The sequence below is a fragment of the Piliocolobus tephrosceles genome, chromosome 7 (genome assembly GCF_002776525.5).
Source record: "Piliocolobus tephrosceles isolate RC106 chromosome 7, ASM277652v3, whole genome shotgun sequence".
NCBI lineage: Eukaryota > Metazoa > Chordata > Mammalia > Primates > Cercopithecidae > Piliocolobus > Piliocolobus tephrosceles.
Window position 1 is genome coordinate 70,695,494 of NC_045440.1, and position 16,089 is coordinate 70,711,582.

General features: G+C 38.3%; 1 protein-coding gene across 3 annotated transcripts in view; it reads right to left on the reverse strand.

Moving 5' to 3' along the window:
• Window positions 1-16,089, reverse strand: part of SLCO5A1 (solute carrier organic anion transporter family member 5A1) — a 161,609-nt gene that overhangs the window by 62,241 nt on the left and 83,279 nt on the right. For 2 of the 3 annotated variants that reach the window (XM_023222393.1, XM_023222395.1), the window contains one exon: window positions 7,460-7,624. The exons of the other annotated variant lie outside the window; for it this stretch is intronic. In XM_023222393.1, the coding sequence (XP_023078161.1) occupies window positions 7,460-7,624 (165 nt within the window). The remainder of the gene's footprint in view (window positions 1-7,459; window positions 7,625-16,089) is intronic. 3 annotated transcript variants of the gene reach the window in all.

Consider the following 16,089-nt stretch of genomic DNA (forward strand, 5'->3'; position numbering starts at 1 on the left):
CAAAGTGGTTGAGGATGGTTTGCACCAGCTCGTCAGTGTTTATTGACAAAAATGAGCATGAACTCTGTAATTTCTTCCTTCTCTAAAATCTTAGATGAAACAATTTTTCCAAATATGCTCATTTCATGTTTATCGTAACCGGTCTCACTAAGACCCCTGGAGAGCTCAGCTGTTGAGGCTGGTTATATAGCAGGAATCTATGGCACCAAGAAAATATTTAAAATATTCAAGTATTTCAAATATTTTAAAACATAAAAAATGTTTAAAAGTATATAAGACTCCAGACAAAACACCATTTTGGATTCTATGGTTCCTGGGTCATCCATGCACAAACACATCCATGGTGCCTGGTATAAGAGAGGAAGTGGATCTTGCCACTCCCTTCTGAGGCGGACAAGTGGATCCTGCCTCTTGCTATGAGATGGCCTGTGGCTGCAAAGTATTAGGTTGGTGCAAAAGTAATTGCAATTTTTTATTTTTATTTTTTTAGAGATGAAGTCTCACTCTATCGCCCAGGCTGGAGTGCAGTAGCATGATCTCGGCTCACTGCAACCTCTGCCTCCCAGGTTCAAGCGATTCTCGTGCCTCTCAGCCTCCTGAGTAGTGCGGATTACAGGCATGTGTCACCACACCTGGCTAACTTTTGTATTTTTTGTAGAGACCGGGTTTCACCGTGTTGGCCAGGCTGGTCTCGAACTCCTGACCTCAAGTGATCCACCCACCTCGGCCACCCAAAGTGCTGGGATTACAAGCATGAGCTACCGCACCCAGCCAGTAATTGCAGTTTTTGTCATTACTTTCAACAGCAAAAACCGCAATTACTTTTGCACCAAACTAATACATCTTTACTTTAACGCTGATGCCATGTAGTATCCTTTCCTGCAAGAAATGCCAATGTGTTTCTTGTCATTTTGGGTCCTCTGAGTCGTAAAACATTATTAAAGAGCAACTGAACCGTGTTTAACTGCCATCATTAGAGCACTGGCTAAAAACCTGCCACATGGTAAACACTCAAACATTCCTTAAATTAGTTGACTGATAAATAAAGAGAAGCTGAGTATTCTGACATTTTGTCCACTATAAGCTCTTATAAAAGTTCTCATTAGCACTGAACAAATGTAATTCAGCATGATGTTAATACATACCTCTCTGCCCAAAAGACAAAGAGCCTATAATTGTCACTTTTTGTTCCTAATAGCTTCTATTCATCTCAATAATAATTAAAATGATATAAGTGGGAAGACTTTAGCAGCTGCTACAAAACATTGGCTTGCAAGTACCTTTCTCCTCTCTCAGAGCCACCATGCTTGAGTGGTGTCAGCACACATCTCAGGGCCACGTGTCATCACCTGACCTTGGAAATGGACGGTGATAGTGGACATCTACACCTAAAATACTTTATTTGTATTTAAACGCTTAGTCTCAACATTAAAAAGAAAATCTGTGTACATGTTTACAAAACTAGTACAAAAATGGATTTTAAAAACTGCTCATAAAATTATATAAAAGCTGTTGATGCCCTTAGAAGAATGAAACAAATCAAAGCCCATTCATATGCCTCTTGCATCTAAAGATGAAGCGATTCCCAAAGGCTGCAATTTAAGTTCAGTGGCACTGCTGTAAATCACTTCAACCAAATCCCAATTCAGTGGCTGAAGATGGATGGCAAATATTTGGTTATTTAGACAACAATAAAAATTACAGTAATTTTTAAAATTATACTCCAACCTAATTCTTTTACCAGAGAGATAAGTATCTCAATCATTCTACAGTGAAAAACAAAATGGAATTTTAAGCTCCTTCCCCTGTAAAGACAAACCAATAGCTCTAACCCTTTCTAATTCTACACATCAAAGGGCAAGAGCCCAAGCAAAGGCAAAGCTGAAAGATCACAGTGCTCTGAAAACAGACTTTGTGGGCCATGGCTGAGTGGATGGAAGTGGAATCCTAAAACCTTTGGAATATTGTCTTTTTGCAAATAGTGAAAATACTAAATCGAAATGATGACAACAGCATACACGTATTATAATATTTCAGTAAAAATCACATAGCAAGACCGAGTACAGTGGCTCATGCCTGTAATCTCAGCACCTTGGGAGGCCGAGGCAGGCAGACTACGAGGTCAAGAGATTCACACCATCCTGGCCAACAAGGTGAAATCCCATCTCTACTAAAAATACAAAAATTAGCTAGGTGTGGTGGCGCATGCCTGTAGACCTAGCTACTTGGGAGGCTGAGGGAGGAGAATCACTTGAACCCAAGAGGCAGAGGTTGCAGTGAGCCAGGATTGCACCATGGCACTCCAGCCTGGTGACAGAGTGAGACTCCATCTAAAAAAAAAAAAAAATCAAATAGCAATATGTATGTACTCCAAGGAGTATAAGACTCTAGCATCCGGTTCTAACACTTACTATTTGCCTTTAAGCAAGTTACTTAAACCCCTCCGGGCATTTTTTTTCTCATCTAGAAAACTGGCATAATTAATAATATCTACTTCATAGGCATTAGTTGAATGGATTAAATGATGTTATCCATATAAAATTGCTTAGGTAGAGCCTTGAACTTAGTAAACACTCAGTACACGTCAGCAGTGTTTTTATTATCATCATTATTATTACAGAGATTTTATTCTCAGACCTATTCAAAGTGCACAACTTCAGATGTAAGGTGCTATCATCATAAATAGTATTTTTTTTACTGTGATATGATCAGGTTGTATTTTTCCATTTGTATTGTTGTACCTACTTGAAGTTAAGTAAACTTCAAAACAAATCGCTATTCACTACTTCATTTGATCCTCACAACAATGCTGACATAGAGAGAGACGGGGAGAGACTATCCTCAAGTTACAGATAAACTCCAGTTTCCACTGAAATTTAGGGAGGAAAGTGACTTGACCAAAGTCATGCAACTAGTTACTGGCAGTGAATGGATTCCAAGGGCACCCTGTATAACTGCTCCTTCAGGGTTGATATGGTTTGACCCTGTGTCCCCACTCAAATCTTATCTCAAATTGTAATCCCCATAATCCCTATGTATCAAGGGAGGTGCCAGGTGGGAGGTGATGGTATCATGGGGGTGGTTCCCCCCATGCTATTCTCATATTGGTGAGCGTTCTCACGAGATGTGATGGTTTTATAAGGCAGTTTCTCCTGCTCTTGCTCACTCTCACCTGCCGCTATGTAAGACGTGCCTCTTATCATTTCACTGTGACTGTAAGTTTCCTGAGGCTTCCCCAGCCATGTGGAACTATGAGTCAATTAAACCACTTTTCTTTATAAATTACCCAGTCTTGGATACGTCTTTATAGCAGTGTGAGAACAAACTAATACAAGTGGTCTTCCCATCATTTCAGGCTTCTCCAAAATACCAACTTCATAATATTTAGCTAGTTTCAAGAGATAAACGTGACCCCAAGTGGGTCAGCAGAAACACCATGAGCAGGGAGAGTGCACTGTGACACAAACCCACTGTTTAGTGGAAACACACTATACCAGAGGAGTGAAGTGGGGTTGACTGTGGTATTGCAATGATGCCCTCATCAGACATTGGTGTCACCACCTCCTGCCAGGCACAAGCATCCTCAAGTGATTATGGCATGAGAGAAGGGGAGATGAAGGTCCGTGAGCAGATTTCCCACCCTGCACCTGCTTGCCTTTGGAGCTCTATTTCTGACCTAGGGATAAACTCTCCCCTCCACCCTCCTCTGCCATTAGAGGAAGCTTTATCCTCCCCTGCTGCTTTGCCTTTGCTCAAGCTGGTCCTCCACAGGAAATAAACACCTTTTCTCCAAACTCCAAATGGGCAGATTCTATTTTCCCTTAAAAACCTAGTTAAAAGCCATTGTCCATGAAATGCAACTCAAACACACTATCTCATCAGCCAAAATAATCTCTGTGATCCAAATTTTCTGTTAATTTATTCAGACAGCTTTTTCTAATGTATTTCATAAGTTTTCTCTCTCCTCTTAGATGTGTAAGCAACTTAAGGCCCTGGTGTGGGTCGTTAGATTTCCCCAGCCACACACCAGGCACAGCGCTGTGCACAGAGCTGGCATTCAATGGCAATGTGAATGAGCGAGCAATAGAAGGCCAGTCCTTCCGTAGGTGTTTGGTGCTTCCTCTCTATCCATAACACAACGCAAACAAATTGCAATGAAGGTCGGGGTATTTACCTAAATAATTTTTTAAGTGAAAAGAGAATTTTAACTCAAAAACTTTGTCAGATGATAAATTCTTTTTCAGATATATTTCTTAATTCCCCATGTCAGTCTACATGCATTAAAAAAAGGGATTCACAGTACAAAAGAGCTCAAATTTTAAAATTTCTTTTAAAAATGAAATCTATGCCCAGAAAGTAAGAATGAATAAACTGATAACAATTCAAAAAACCAAGAGGAGTTTTAACAAATTTACAAGAAGACAACAAACAACCCCATTGAAAAGTGGGCAAAGGACATGAACAGACACTTCTCAAAAGAAGATATACATGCAGCCAAGAAACATCAAAAAAGCTCAAAATGACTGATTATTAGAGAAATGCAAATCAAAATCACAGTGAGATGCCATCTTATTGCCAGTCAGGATGGCAATTATTAAAAAGTCAAGAAACAACAGATGCTGCCAAGGCTGTAGAGAAATAGGAATGCTTTTACACTGTTGGTGCAACTGTAAATTAGTTCAGCCATTGTGGAAGACAGTATGGCGATTCCTCAAAGACCTAGAACTAAAAACACCATTTGGCCCAGCAATCCCATTACTGGGGATATACCCAAAGGAATATAAATAATTATATTATAAAGATATGTGCACACGTATGTTCATTGCAGCACTATTTACAATAGCAAAGACAAGGAATCAACTCAAACACTCACCGATGATAGACTGGATAAAGAAAATGTGGTGCACATACACCATGGAATTCTACGCACAGTCATACAATGGAACAAGATCATGTCCTGTGCAGCGACATGGAAGGAACTTGAAGCCATTATCCTCAGCAAACTAACACAGGAACAGAAAACCAAACACCACATGTTCTCACTTCTAAGTAGGAGCTGAATGATGAGAACACATAGATAGAGGGAGGGGAACAACACACACTGGGGTCTGTTGTGGGATTGAGGGGAGAAGGAGAGCATCAGGGAAAATAGCTAATGCATGCTGGGCTTAATACCTAGATGATGGGTTAATAGGTGCAGCAAATCACCATGGCACACATTTACCTATGTAACAAATCTGCACACACTGCACATGTACCCCAGAACTTAAAATTTATAAAAAGAAGAAGAAAAAAACCAAGAGGAGTTTTAAAAAGAATTATCTCTGTTTAATCTTACTGCAATTTAACATGCCCCCTCTACTCTTAATCAATCTTAATATCTCTTGACTATTATTATTTGTTGCCTATCTATAAACAAAAAAAATATGCAACCTGGAAATAAAAAGTTTTTATCAGAACAAGTAGAATAGCCAACATTGTATAAACTGCCTTGACTATGATCAAAACAAACAAACAAACAAAAGTTGCTGATGACGAAATCAGAATGGAAGTGGCATTTTTGAGATATTGCTTCTTTAATTCTGACGTTGGACCATGGGATGAACACTGTGAGTTAGCCTTATTCAATCCTGTACTTCCCTGGCCAAGTGGGACCCATTTAGTGGCCACTGCTTCTACCATACCACCGTGGAAGTCTGCAGCCGACACCCCAGCTCCAGTTGAACCCTTTATTCTGTTTTTCCACAAGTTGTCTGTCTAGCCTCAGCCTCCACCAGTAACTAAGAGATGGCTTTAGCCAGTATGCATTCAAGGTGCATTAGTGCCTGCCCAGCTCAGCACTGCACTACTCTCCCACTAACTCTGGGGGTGAAAATGGTGCATCTGCAGAGAAATGGGATGATCTAGGCAGCTCTGCTCCCTAGTCTGTCTGGAACCAGGGCACACAGTATGGCTTCCCTATGTGCCCTATGTATATCCTGGGGGACTGTGTTTATGAAAAAGATGCCTCTAAAGAAATCGGGTTTCATGGTCAAATGACTTTGGAAAAGGCTGTAGTCTGAGTGGTCTTCTGGGAGTTTCACAATGCATATCGGCATATTAAAGGAAATGAAAGGGCCTGCAGTAAAGAATCCTATGATATTTTGTTGAACTCAGCAAGTTCCAAATTTATTTTATTATGAACTGTCTTCCCAGTAACACCTTTGAATATGGAAACTTAGTTTGGGAAATGCTGGAGACTACAATTAACAGCTGTGTGGCTTTGAATCCAACTACAAGACAACTTTTGCTTTCCCTGTCCAAAAGTCATTGCTCAACAAAGGGTTAGTGGAAGAGTTAAACTACAAATGGAAGGTTTAGATTTTCTCACAACCAAACTATAAAATAATCTGGGAATTTTATCTTAACATAGGAAAACATATATTTTTGCAACCAAGATCGAGAAAAGCATATTTTAAGTCACAATTACAATAGTCCACAGCAGTATGTTCTTTATAAAAACATGTGCTTTCCTAGACCCATAACCCAGTGTTGTATGTCTTTATACATATAAGATGAAGCAGAGCACAAAGAGATTACCCAAATATTTCAAATCAATTTCTACAGTGATGCCTGTTCATTTTCAGATAGTTCAAGTTTACTGGATTTGAATGTGGAATTGGAGAACTAATTCTCATAGGAGCGTAAGTGACCTGAAAAGTTATCATAATTCTACACTATTTAAATATACTTCAACTGTTGAAATACACCTTATTAAATAAATTATGACTTTAGGAAGATATGGTCAATCAGCCATCTTTGATACCACTAAGAAAATATCTAGAATATTACATGATATAATATACTGAAAATTTCTCCAATATCTGAGAATTAATGTTTCCACATTTCTAAGCATCCAATTTATTATGAAAGAAGATTTGAACACTAAGTACTATGGGTATATGCATCAAAGTCTCCTAAAAATCAGTTTGCCCAGACATCGAATATCTAAAATAAAATTCATACATTTCCTTTTTAACTTCACACATCTCCAGTAATTCAAATAAAATCTGTTCACATTTCTGAAGGGGAAATCCTGCTACCATGAAACAGATCTATATTTCAGGTTATCAATTTTTTTAACACTTTAAGACCCATGCCAACCCATAAAAAGATCTATTTAGATTTAAATTTGAATGTCATTGCCTATTTCATTTCTTTAAACTGAGAACCATGTAAATATAAATATGCAAAATTCTCTCCCTTCCCAAAACACAGTTGGGAAATGTGTCACATGGTAATACAATCTGAATCAAAGAGAACACTTTCCAGGATTTCCTCCTCCTAAAATCTGGGGGGAAAGGTAGCTGTTAATGAACTAGTTTAACACTTCGATGTTAGATTGAACTTTCTCTTCACCCATTCCATTTCATGGTCAAAATGATCATGTTTTCAAGCAGCCCTAGCGGCAGTGCCTTACCAGTGTAGATGCTGGCATTGGAGGCTGGGATACCAAACTGTGACTCGATGAACTTGGGAATGAAGGTAATGAAAGCAGTTACAATGGCACTCTCAGCTGTGTATGACAAACTCACAAAAAGGAATGTCATGTTGCTTAAGATCCTGACAGCTGCTCTTGGTAGGTCTACAAAATGACAAAAATGACAAATGAATGTTATAAACAATGGATGGAAAACAAAATAAAACTGAATTGTTTTTGAAATGAACCGGAAATAGCCATTCAGCAACATTTGCCACCAAAGAATAAAAAAATAGAAAGATCCGATGATGATTAGAAACCATCCTCTCTAAATAGATTTTGTTTTGTTTGGTGTTTTTCTTTCAACCAGGATATGGAAATTAAGTAAAGTACCTAAAAACATACCCATACAACTGATAGTTCCTATTTCAAAAACTGTTAGAATTATTTGCATTTCTTCATTGATTAAAACAATGTTATTCATTGTTAAGACCTCAAAGTCCACTAGACATGTAAAGTGCCTGCAATGCAGCCTTCAATTACAATTTCCACTTTTCACAACTAACATTATGATGTAGCTATTCTGCTTCCGTGGGCATCTACATGATGTTGTACTTCTGATTGTCAAGCCTTGTTATAAAACAGGAAATAGTCACAGTTTAAAAAGCTAAAAGAATGAGGCCATGAGGTCAGACACTCTGAGGTACTGGAATTAGGGAACAAAGATCTCCAAAGGGAAAGGAGAGCCGAAAGGTGGGGGCTTAGCATCTGCTGAGCTGCCTCCAAGAAAGGAAAGCCTCACCATTGAGTCTAGGCATTTATTTCACAGAACCTGCCATCTATATTTTTCAAGATACATGTGCAAGTATTTTCACTGGAGCATAGTTTATAATACTGAAAATGTAGGAGGGGGGAATCTACATTTCCATCAATGGGAAACGTTTAAATAAAAGATGGCACAGCCATATAATGGAAAACCAGACAGTAGTTAAAAATGAAACAGAGCTGTATGTACTGACATGAAAGAACTCCAAGAAATATTTGTATTAATTTGTAAAGCAAGCTGCAAAAATAGATGTACATGTATGTGTGTAATTCTATTTAATTAAAAATCAAACAAATCAAAACAATGTATTTTATATGATCAAATACATACTTTTAAATCATACTCATCCTACAGCCTGGTGTAAACACTGTAAATTAAAATATCATATCCAAGATTTAGAACTTAGAAAGTTAAGATTACCTATCAACAGTTAAAGATTCAAGTTAAGTTCAGCAGTATATTAAAAGCCAATGTGTTGATTCTAAAACATCTGGGAAAAATATATAACACCAGATTATTAAGGGTTTATGTTCTCTGAATGGGACTAAGATTGGGAAATAGGGAAAAAAGGAGATTATTGTGTATATACTTTTGTATTTTTACATAGCTAGAATGTGAATTAATGTACATTTATGTAATCTTTACGTATCTTCATAGAAAAAGTAAGCTGCATTATTTTTGGCAATATAGTCATCTCAGAACAGTTATCTCTTTCAACATAATGAGTCATTTCATTAAAATTAGCCAAGAACTTTTATTAAAGCTATAATTCATAGCTTCCTATTCACCAGAATTTGAAACGTAGAAAGTTAAGACTGCTCACTATCATCATTTTAAAATTTAGACTAAATTTAATGTTCTATATTTTAATTTAATTTTTAAAGTTTAAATTAACAATTAAAAAAAATTAAGACGCATGCTTCATTTTTTTCACATGGATAAACACACCAGAGAAAAAACATAATCAAAGTGCTTCATAAAGTCATCCTACAGCCTCTTGTAAACACTGTAAATTAAAACGTCATATCCAAAATTTAGAACTTAGAAAGTTAAGATTACCTATCAACATTTAAAGATTCAAATTAACTTTAGCAGTATATTAAAAGCCAATGTGTTGACTCTAAAAATCTGGGAAAAATATAAAATAAATTTTTAAAATAAGAAACTAACATACTATCACATGACTATTTTAAGAAATACTAGTTATATCAAACGGGTTTTTCTTCTGTAGCCATTTGGCATGATAAAATAGCCTTCTAATTTCAAGCGTAACTAAAAACATGCATGATGGTTCTCTCTTCTTTTATTAAAAACATCTGCTGTTATCTAAGAAGAATTAGCAGAAGTTCAGACCTTCAACGACTCTAAGTTCCTCTCTTCTTTCTTCTACCTTTCTCAATCTCCTTTACTGGGGCTGAGCTTTCGGCCTACAGCCCTCCAGGAGTTGGGGTGGGAGCACAGTATCCACGGTTGTACCTTTAGTTGGTGGGACTGGTTGATTTTTTTACATCGAAGGAGACTTAGCAAGTTATAAATACATTGAAAATAATGGAAATCAGTTTTCTAACTGCCAAAGAAGAGAGTTACAAATATGGAAAGGGGGATCATTCTACATCAGATTGGAAGGAGGTACTGGTATGAATTCACGGTTCAGATAGGCAGATAGATAAATAGATTAGATGAAGATAGACACATGGATGATAGACCGTGTGTGTGTTTGTATGTGGGTATAAATATAGGTCCTTCTCTGTCTGCTCACAAGGCTTAGAAGTAATGACACCCTGGTAGGAATGCATCCACCTGGCACCCAATTCTTGGTTTCTAAAAACCATCTTCTACTAAAAGGGACCAGAGCTCCCTGGAAAAATGTCTAACTTTACAACTGGAGCAGAGATAATACAAGATAAGCCTAGAAAATCTTGTTGAACAAGAAAGCAAAAATGTGCTCATGCAATGGTGAGGACATGTCAGAAGGACACAGAAGACAGCTTGAAGGATTCTCAATGGCCCAATATGGGACAATTTGACCTCTGTAGATGCTAAACCAGTAAGCAAAAGTCTAATAGGAATGAAATATATTCGGTGTTTATTATTCACAGATTCCATATTTGCAAAGACACCTACTTGCTAAAATGTATTTGTAACCCCAAAAATTAACACTCGCAGCACTTTCACAGTCACGTGCAGACCAGAGAAAAATTTGAGTCCTCCAATGCACACATTCCCAGCTGAGGTGGAACAAGGTGACACTCTGCTTTCTTGTTTCTGCTGTCATATTGTAAACTCATGTCCTTTCCATAATACATTGTCTCACATGTTTTGCATTTTTGTACCGTTTGTTGGTGATCTCATTGCTTAAAATCCCCTGTGCTGCAGTGCTGTCTAGGGTTCCTAAAGTGCAAAAGACCATGATGTGCCTTACGGAGAAAATACTTATGTTAGATAAGCTTCCTTCAGGCATGAGTTACAGTGCAATTGACAATAAGTTCAGTGATAATGAATCAACCCTATATATTAAATAAGGAGTCTTTAAACAGAAAGATACATGAAGCCAGGTCGTGTATCGACTGATTGGTTGAGGATTATGTTGTAATAGGAACCCAACCCCGTACCTCCCATAAGAGGGAAGTTCAGTCCAGGCTAATCCAGTGTTCACAGTGGCTTTATAGGACATAGCTGCCACAAATAATGGGTGTCAACTGGATTTACATAGCCTCAAAATATTTCCCCACAAAGTACTTTTTAATTACTCATTGATTAATAATTACATTATACTTATCTCATTGATTAATAATTACATTATACTTATTAACTTTAGAATGAAGGAACCTGGTAAGCACTATCTTATCCCAGTGATAAAAGTTAGCCTAACTGGTGATAGGGCAAACTAACACTATGTGTCTCTGCTCCTATATACTGAGCATAGCATCATTTCAGTGGTGTAACATGCATGAATCAGGAAATATTACCAAATCCAAATTGAAGGATATTCAAAGTTAATGTATATACAAAGTGACTTGCTTGTACCTTTTTAAAAAGGTCAAGGTCATGAGAAACAAAAATGGTTGAGTGACTGATTCAGGTTGAAGGAGACTAAAGGGCACAAAAACTAAACGCATGTGGTCCTGGATTGAATCTTGGACATGATGGACATTATCAGGATAATCAGCAAAATCTGACTGGGGCCTGTGGTTTAGATGGTAGCACCAGGTCCACGTGAATTTCCTGATTCTTATGGCTGCGCTGTGGTTACATAGGAGAGTGTTCTTGTACTTGGGAAACATACACTGAAGTATTAGGGACAGTAGAGTACCATACCCTCAATTTTTCAGAAATGTTAACAATTGAGGAATCAGGATGTAGGGTACACTGGTGCCCTGTGCTATTTCTATAGCTTTCATGTAAATTCAAAATTGTTTCAAAAACATAAAATTTAGAAAACTAAGTTAGCAAAATGTTGTTAAACCTTCCTAAATTTGCAACCAAATACTTAATTTTTATGCAACAGAATGTATTTTAGATCAGTTTCTTGGTGTCATTTATAACTGTGTTATTGTAAAACCAAAGATGCAGTAAAAAGCATGATGAAGGAGAGATGATGAAATAATGATAGTGATTATCATTTTTTGATCATTTAATGCTAGGAAATCTTATAAATTCAAGCTGGCACTAAAACGAGGAAATACCTTAAGCGGTAGTAAAGTAGGAATAAAATTCAACACAAAGCACCAAAATTCAAGAGGTGGTCTATACTCTGAAATCACTTTGAAAAGAAGTATTAATAGCATTGGCAGATCATTTGCTCCTTCCAGGTGCATAGTGATGACAGTGTAGGCGGCCCCATCATCCCGTGCACGCAGACCTGGTGTTAAATTGCACTCCAATCACAACAGAGCTATGCTGCAATAAATCTGGTGTACCCAGTGGCCTCCAAAGCCTTTGGTCAAAATTCAGAAAATCTGAGATGGGTGGTGTGAGTGGATTCTTTTTTTTTTTGAGTTGGAGTCTTGCTCTGTTGCCCAGGCTGGAGTGCAGTGGCATGATCTCAGCTGACTGCAACCTCTTCCCCCAGGGTTCAAGCGATTCTCCTGCCTCAGCCTCCCGAGTAGCTGGGATTACAGGCAAGTGCCTCCACACCAGGCTAATGTTTTGTGTTTTTAGTAGAGACGGAGTTTCACCATGTTAGCCAGGATGGTGTTGATCTCCTGACCTCGTGTTCTGCCCTCCTCGGCCTCCCAAAGTGCTGGGATTACAGGTGTGAGCCACCATGCCCGGCCGTGACTGGATTCTTATGGAAGTTGATAAGGGATGGTGTTTAGGAGCGACTGGATCAGTATCAGTGAGGGCAGAGGCCGTAATTTATTCTCCAAACCCCACTGATCACAGCATGATATAAGGCAGAAGGTATTGATATGTTTCTAATTTTTTGACCATTAGCCAAACGTGTTCCAGCATGTGCAAATATTTTATGCTCATTCATAAAATAAGTCACAATTTAAAGTTTGTATTAGATGAAGGTCTTCATTTTTTTTGTTTGTTTGTTTGTTTGTTTTAGATAGGGTCTCCCTCTTTTGCCCAGGCCAGGATGCAATGAAGTGATCATAGCTCACTGCAGCCTCAAACTCAGGGCTCAAGCAATCCTCCCGCATCAGCCTCCCGAGTAACTAGTACTATAAAAGGCCTTTATTTGGATGAGCAAAGCTTAAATGAGCACCAACTTCAGCGAACCTGAAAGGTGCAGTCATCTTTTCAAGCGGGCAGAGAGACAAAATTCCTGGGAGTTTATTTAGTTTGATGAGAAATATATCCCAGGCTACAGACGGCTCTGCAAGTCCCTGCCACACTGGAAGACCCCTCTTCTGTGGCTCCTTATACAGAAGCTGCAAGGTTTTTACCATAGGACCTGATAGCCCCAAATGAGCTGATTGGACCAGGGAAGGAGGCTGGACTCAAAGGTGCTACCTACAGGCAACCCAACAGCCACCAGAGGCCTAAGGCACACTCTGTGAGCAAAGACTGGCCAAAAACCCCTTGACTTTGTATCCCTTAGAGTGTTTGCATTAGAGACTATAAAGGGATAAGTAGGCAGGGAGTATGAAGACTGAGTGAGAGACAAAAGTAAGGAAAACTGACCCTGGAGCCACAGTGGAGTCTGCAGAGTGACTGTGGGGCTCAATGGCAATGGGCACATCCCTCTCAGCCAGGGGCCCAGCCACTGGGGCTTCTGCTCTCCCCTGGAGTCTCGCACCAGAACCCCAGTATCTCAGGTGGCTTGAACTGGCTTCTGCTCTTTACAACCTGAAAGGATCTGTATCATGTCTTTTTGCTGTTGTGTTAGATTACTGAAACAAACTTTGTTTTAATGACATATTTGAAAAACGTACACCAACAAAGGGATTGACCAAGCAAAAGAGGAAGACCCAGTTACCATGAACACCACTGAGTGTGCCAGGCCTGTGAGAGCGGGCTGCTGCCTGCCCTTCCACTCTGTAGTCCTATGGCTGCCCTGCCCCAAGCTTCATCCATGGCCTGGTCTACTTCATCTCTGTACTATTTGTGGATTTCCCACCAGTCTCTTTGGCAAATGTCAAACTCATCCATCAAGTTTCATGATTAGTGTCTGCCCCTATTGGAAGCATTTACAGCTTCTCTAGACAGTCTAGGGGGCTCCTTCTCTGTGCTCCCATGTACTTGGTCCATAGCTCTAGTCATCAATTCTTAGGTAGCTGCATGTGTTTACCTGTCTGTTCCTTTCAGGAGACTATAAAAGCTCTGACTGCAGGACCTTGGGGTATCTGTACATTTTCAGCTCCCAGCATTCATCTGGCCTATAGGAGGCACTCGAAAAATATACTTAGAATGTATTTATTAATATTATTTATTATATCACTGGAATAATTTGCACTAAAACAATAGCCATATACTTGTGAGAAAATGAAGTCCATTCCAAAGAGGCATAATTTCCTCCTGGGGAGTGGGTTAAGAGTTAAGAAAACGTGCCGGGCGCGGTGGCTCAAGCCTGTAATCCCAGCACTTTGGGAGGCCGAGATGGGCGGATCACGAGGTCAGGAGATCGAGACCATCCTCGCTAACACGGTGAAACCCCGTCTCTACTAAAAATACAAAAACTAGCCGGGCGAGGTGGCTGGCGCCTGTAGTCCCAGCTACTCCGGAGGCTGAGGCAGGAGAATGGCGTAAACCCGGGAGGCGGAGCTTGCAGTGAGCTGAGATCCAGCCACTGCACTCCAGTCAGGGCGACAGAGCGAGACTCCGCCTCAAAAAAAAAAAAAAAAAAAAGAGTTAAGAAAACGTAAGACGAAAGGTGGTTCACAGTGGTGAACTCACTGAAAATAGAAAATTATGCTCCTTTTTAAAGTATGGTTCTTTAATGCTAACAAATCCTTAGTGGTGTCAGATAAGATTATAAACTAAAATGTCCATTAAAGAAAAATTAAAATACTAACAGGAGAAACAGAAAATACACAATATTGTCCTTTATCCAGCATATCTGAGAAAGAGGTATGCTTAATTTTTCAGATATCTGAGTGATTGCCTCTTTAAGCAACAAAGCTTTAAATATGTTTGCTGTATTAACTGGTAATACTAGAGAATGCATCGCATAATCAGACATTTTCTTCAAGATTCAAAGTCATAATTATAAGTACTAATTTCTGTAGGCTAATTAGTTTCACCATATTTTTAACCTTCATTAATATTCTGATTTTTTTCTTCTGGTTGCAAGATAATTCCATGCCCAGGATGTGTTGCTTGCGTGTTTGTTTTTACCCACTGATATTGTGCATCCATACCAACTTTTCTTTTATGTTCTTCTAAAGAGCCCTTGTAAAAGTAAAATTAGATATTAATTTTGTTCCTTTTACATCTTTTTTTAAAATTTAAACCGGGTGTGGAATAAGGACTAGTGCTTGTTTTATTATTATACAAGATAAGTAAATCAGTATTACTATGAAACAGTTGACTAAATTTTATTACCCCCAAATGTACATTTCTAGCCAGGTATAAATTATGAGTATTAAATACCAAACAAACATCTTAATGCTTTTCATAATTTTTGACATGGATATATCCAGACATACGAACATTTATCTAAAATTTAGTAGCCCAGGCAGTTTATTTCCCTTATGTTTAAATTCAACTAAAATATATACCCTTTTAAAAAAAATAATTTATTGTGCCAAAATTCACAGAATATAAAATTAACTATTTTAAAGTGAAAATGTTAGTGGAATTTAGTACAGTCACAATGTTGTGCAACCACCACATCTATCTAGTTTCATAATATAAATACTTTCTTACTATTAAAAAAGTTAAGCATTTTATTTTCAGAAATGGGATTGGACTTCACTTTTATTTTATTCTCTAAATTTTCTGTCATGAGCATGTATTACTTTTAGGATCTTGTTTTAAAAGGTGCAATTTTAAAAGGATGCAGAAATGTGTCATCCCTGAAAGTCCTCCCTGACTCAGGCAGCCAACATGGATTCCTTTCTCCTCTTCCTTCCACCTCCTTAGAATGTACATACCTCCATTTTAGGACTTAACATACTAATATTGTGTCTACTTTCCTTTCTGCCTCCCTTTGAGGGCAAGGTCTGCAACTTTTCATGTATGAGTCCTGAGTTCTTAGTCCTGTAGTAATTGTCCAATAAACATATTTGTGAGAAAGAAAAACAAAAAAAGAGAAATTTCCTTAGGATAGATATTGCCAGCCATTTATCTCAATAATTAAATTATTGGGTTCCATTTGGAAACCCATCTAGTCCTTTCCTAAAAGTCTTAAATA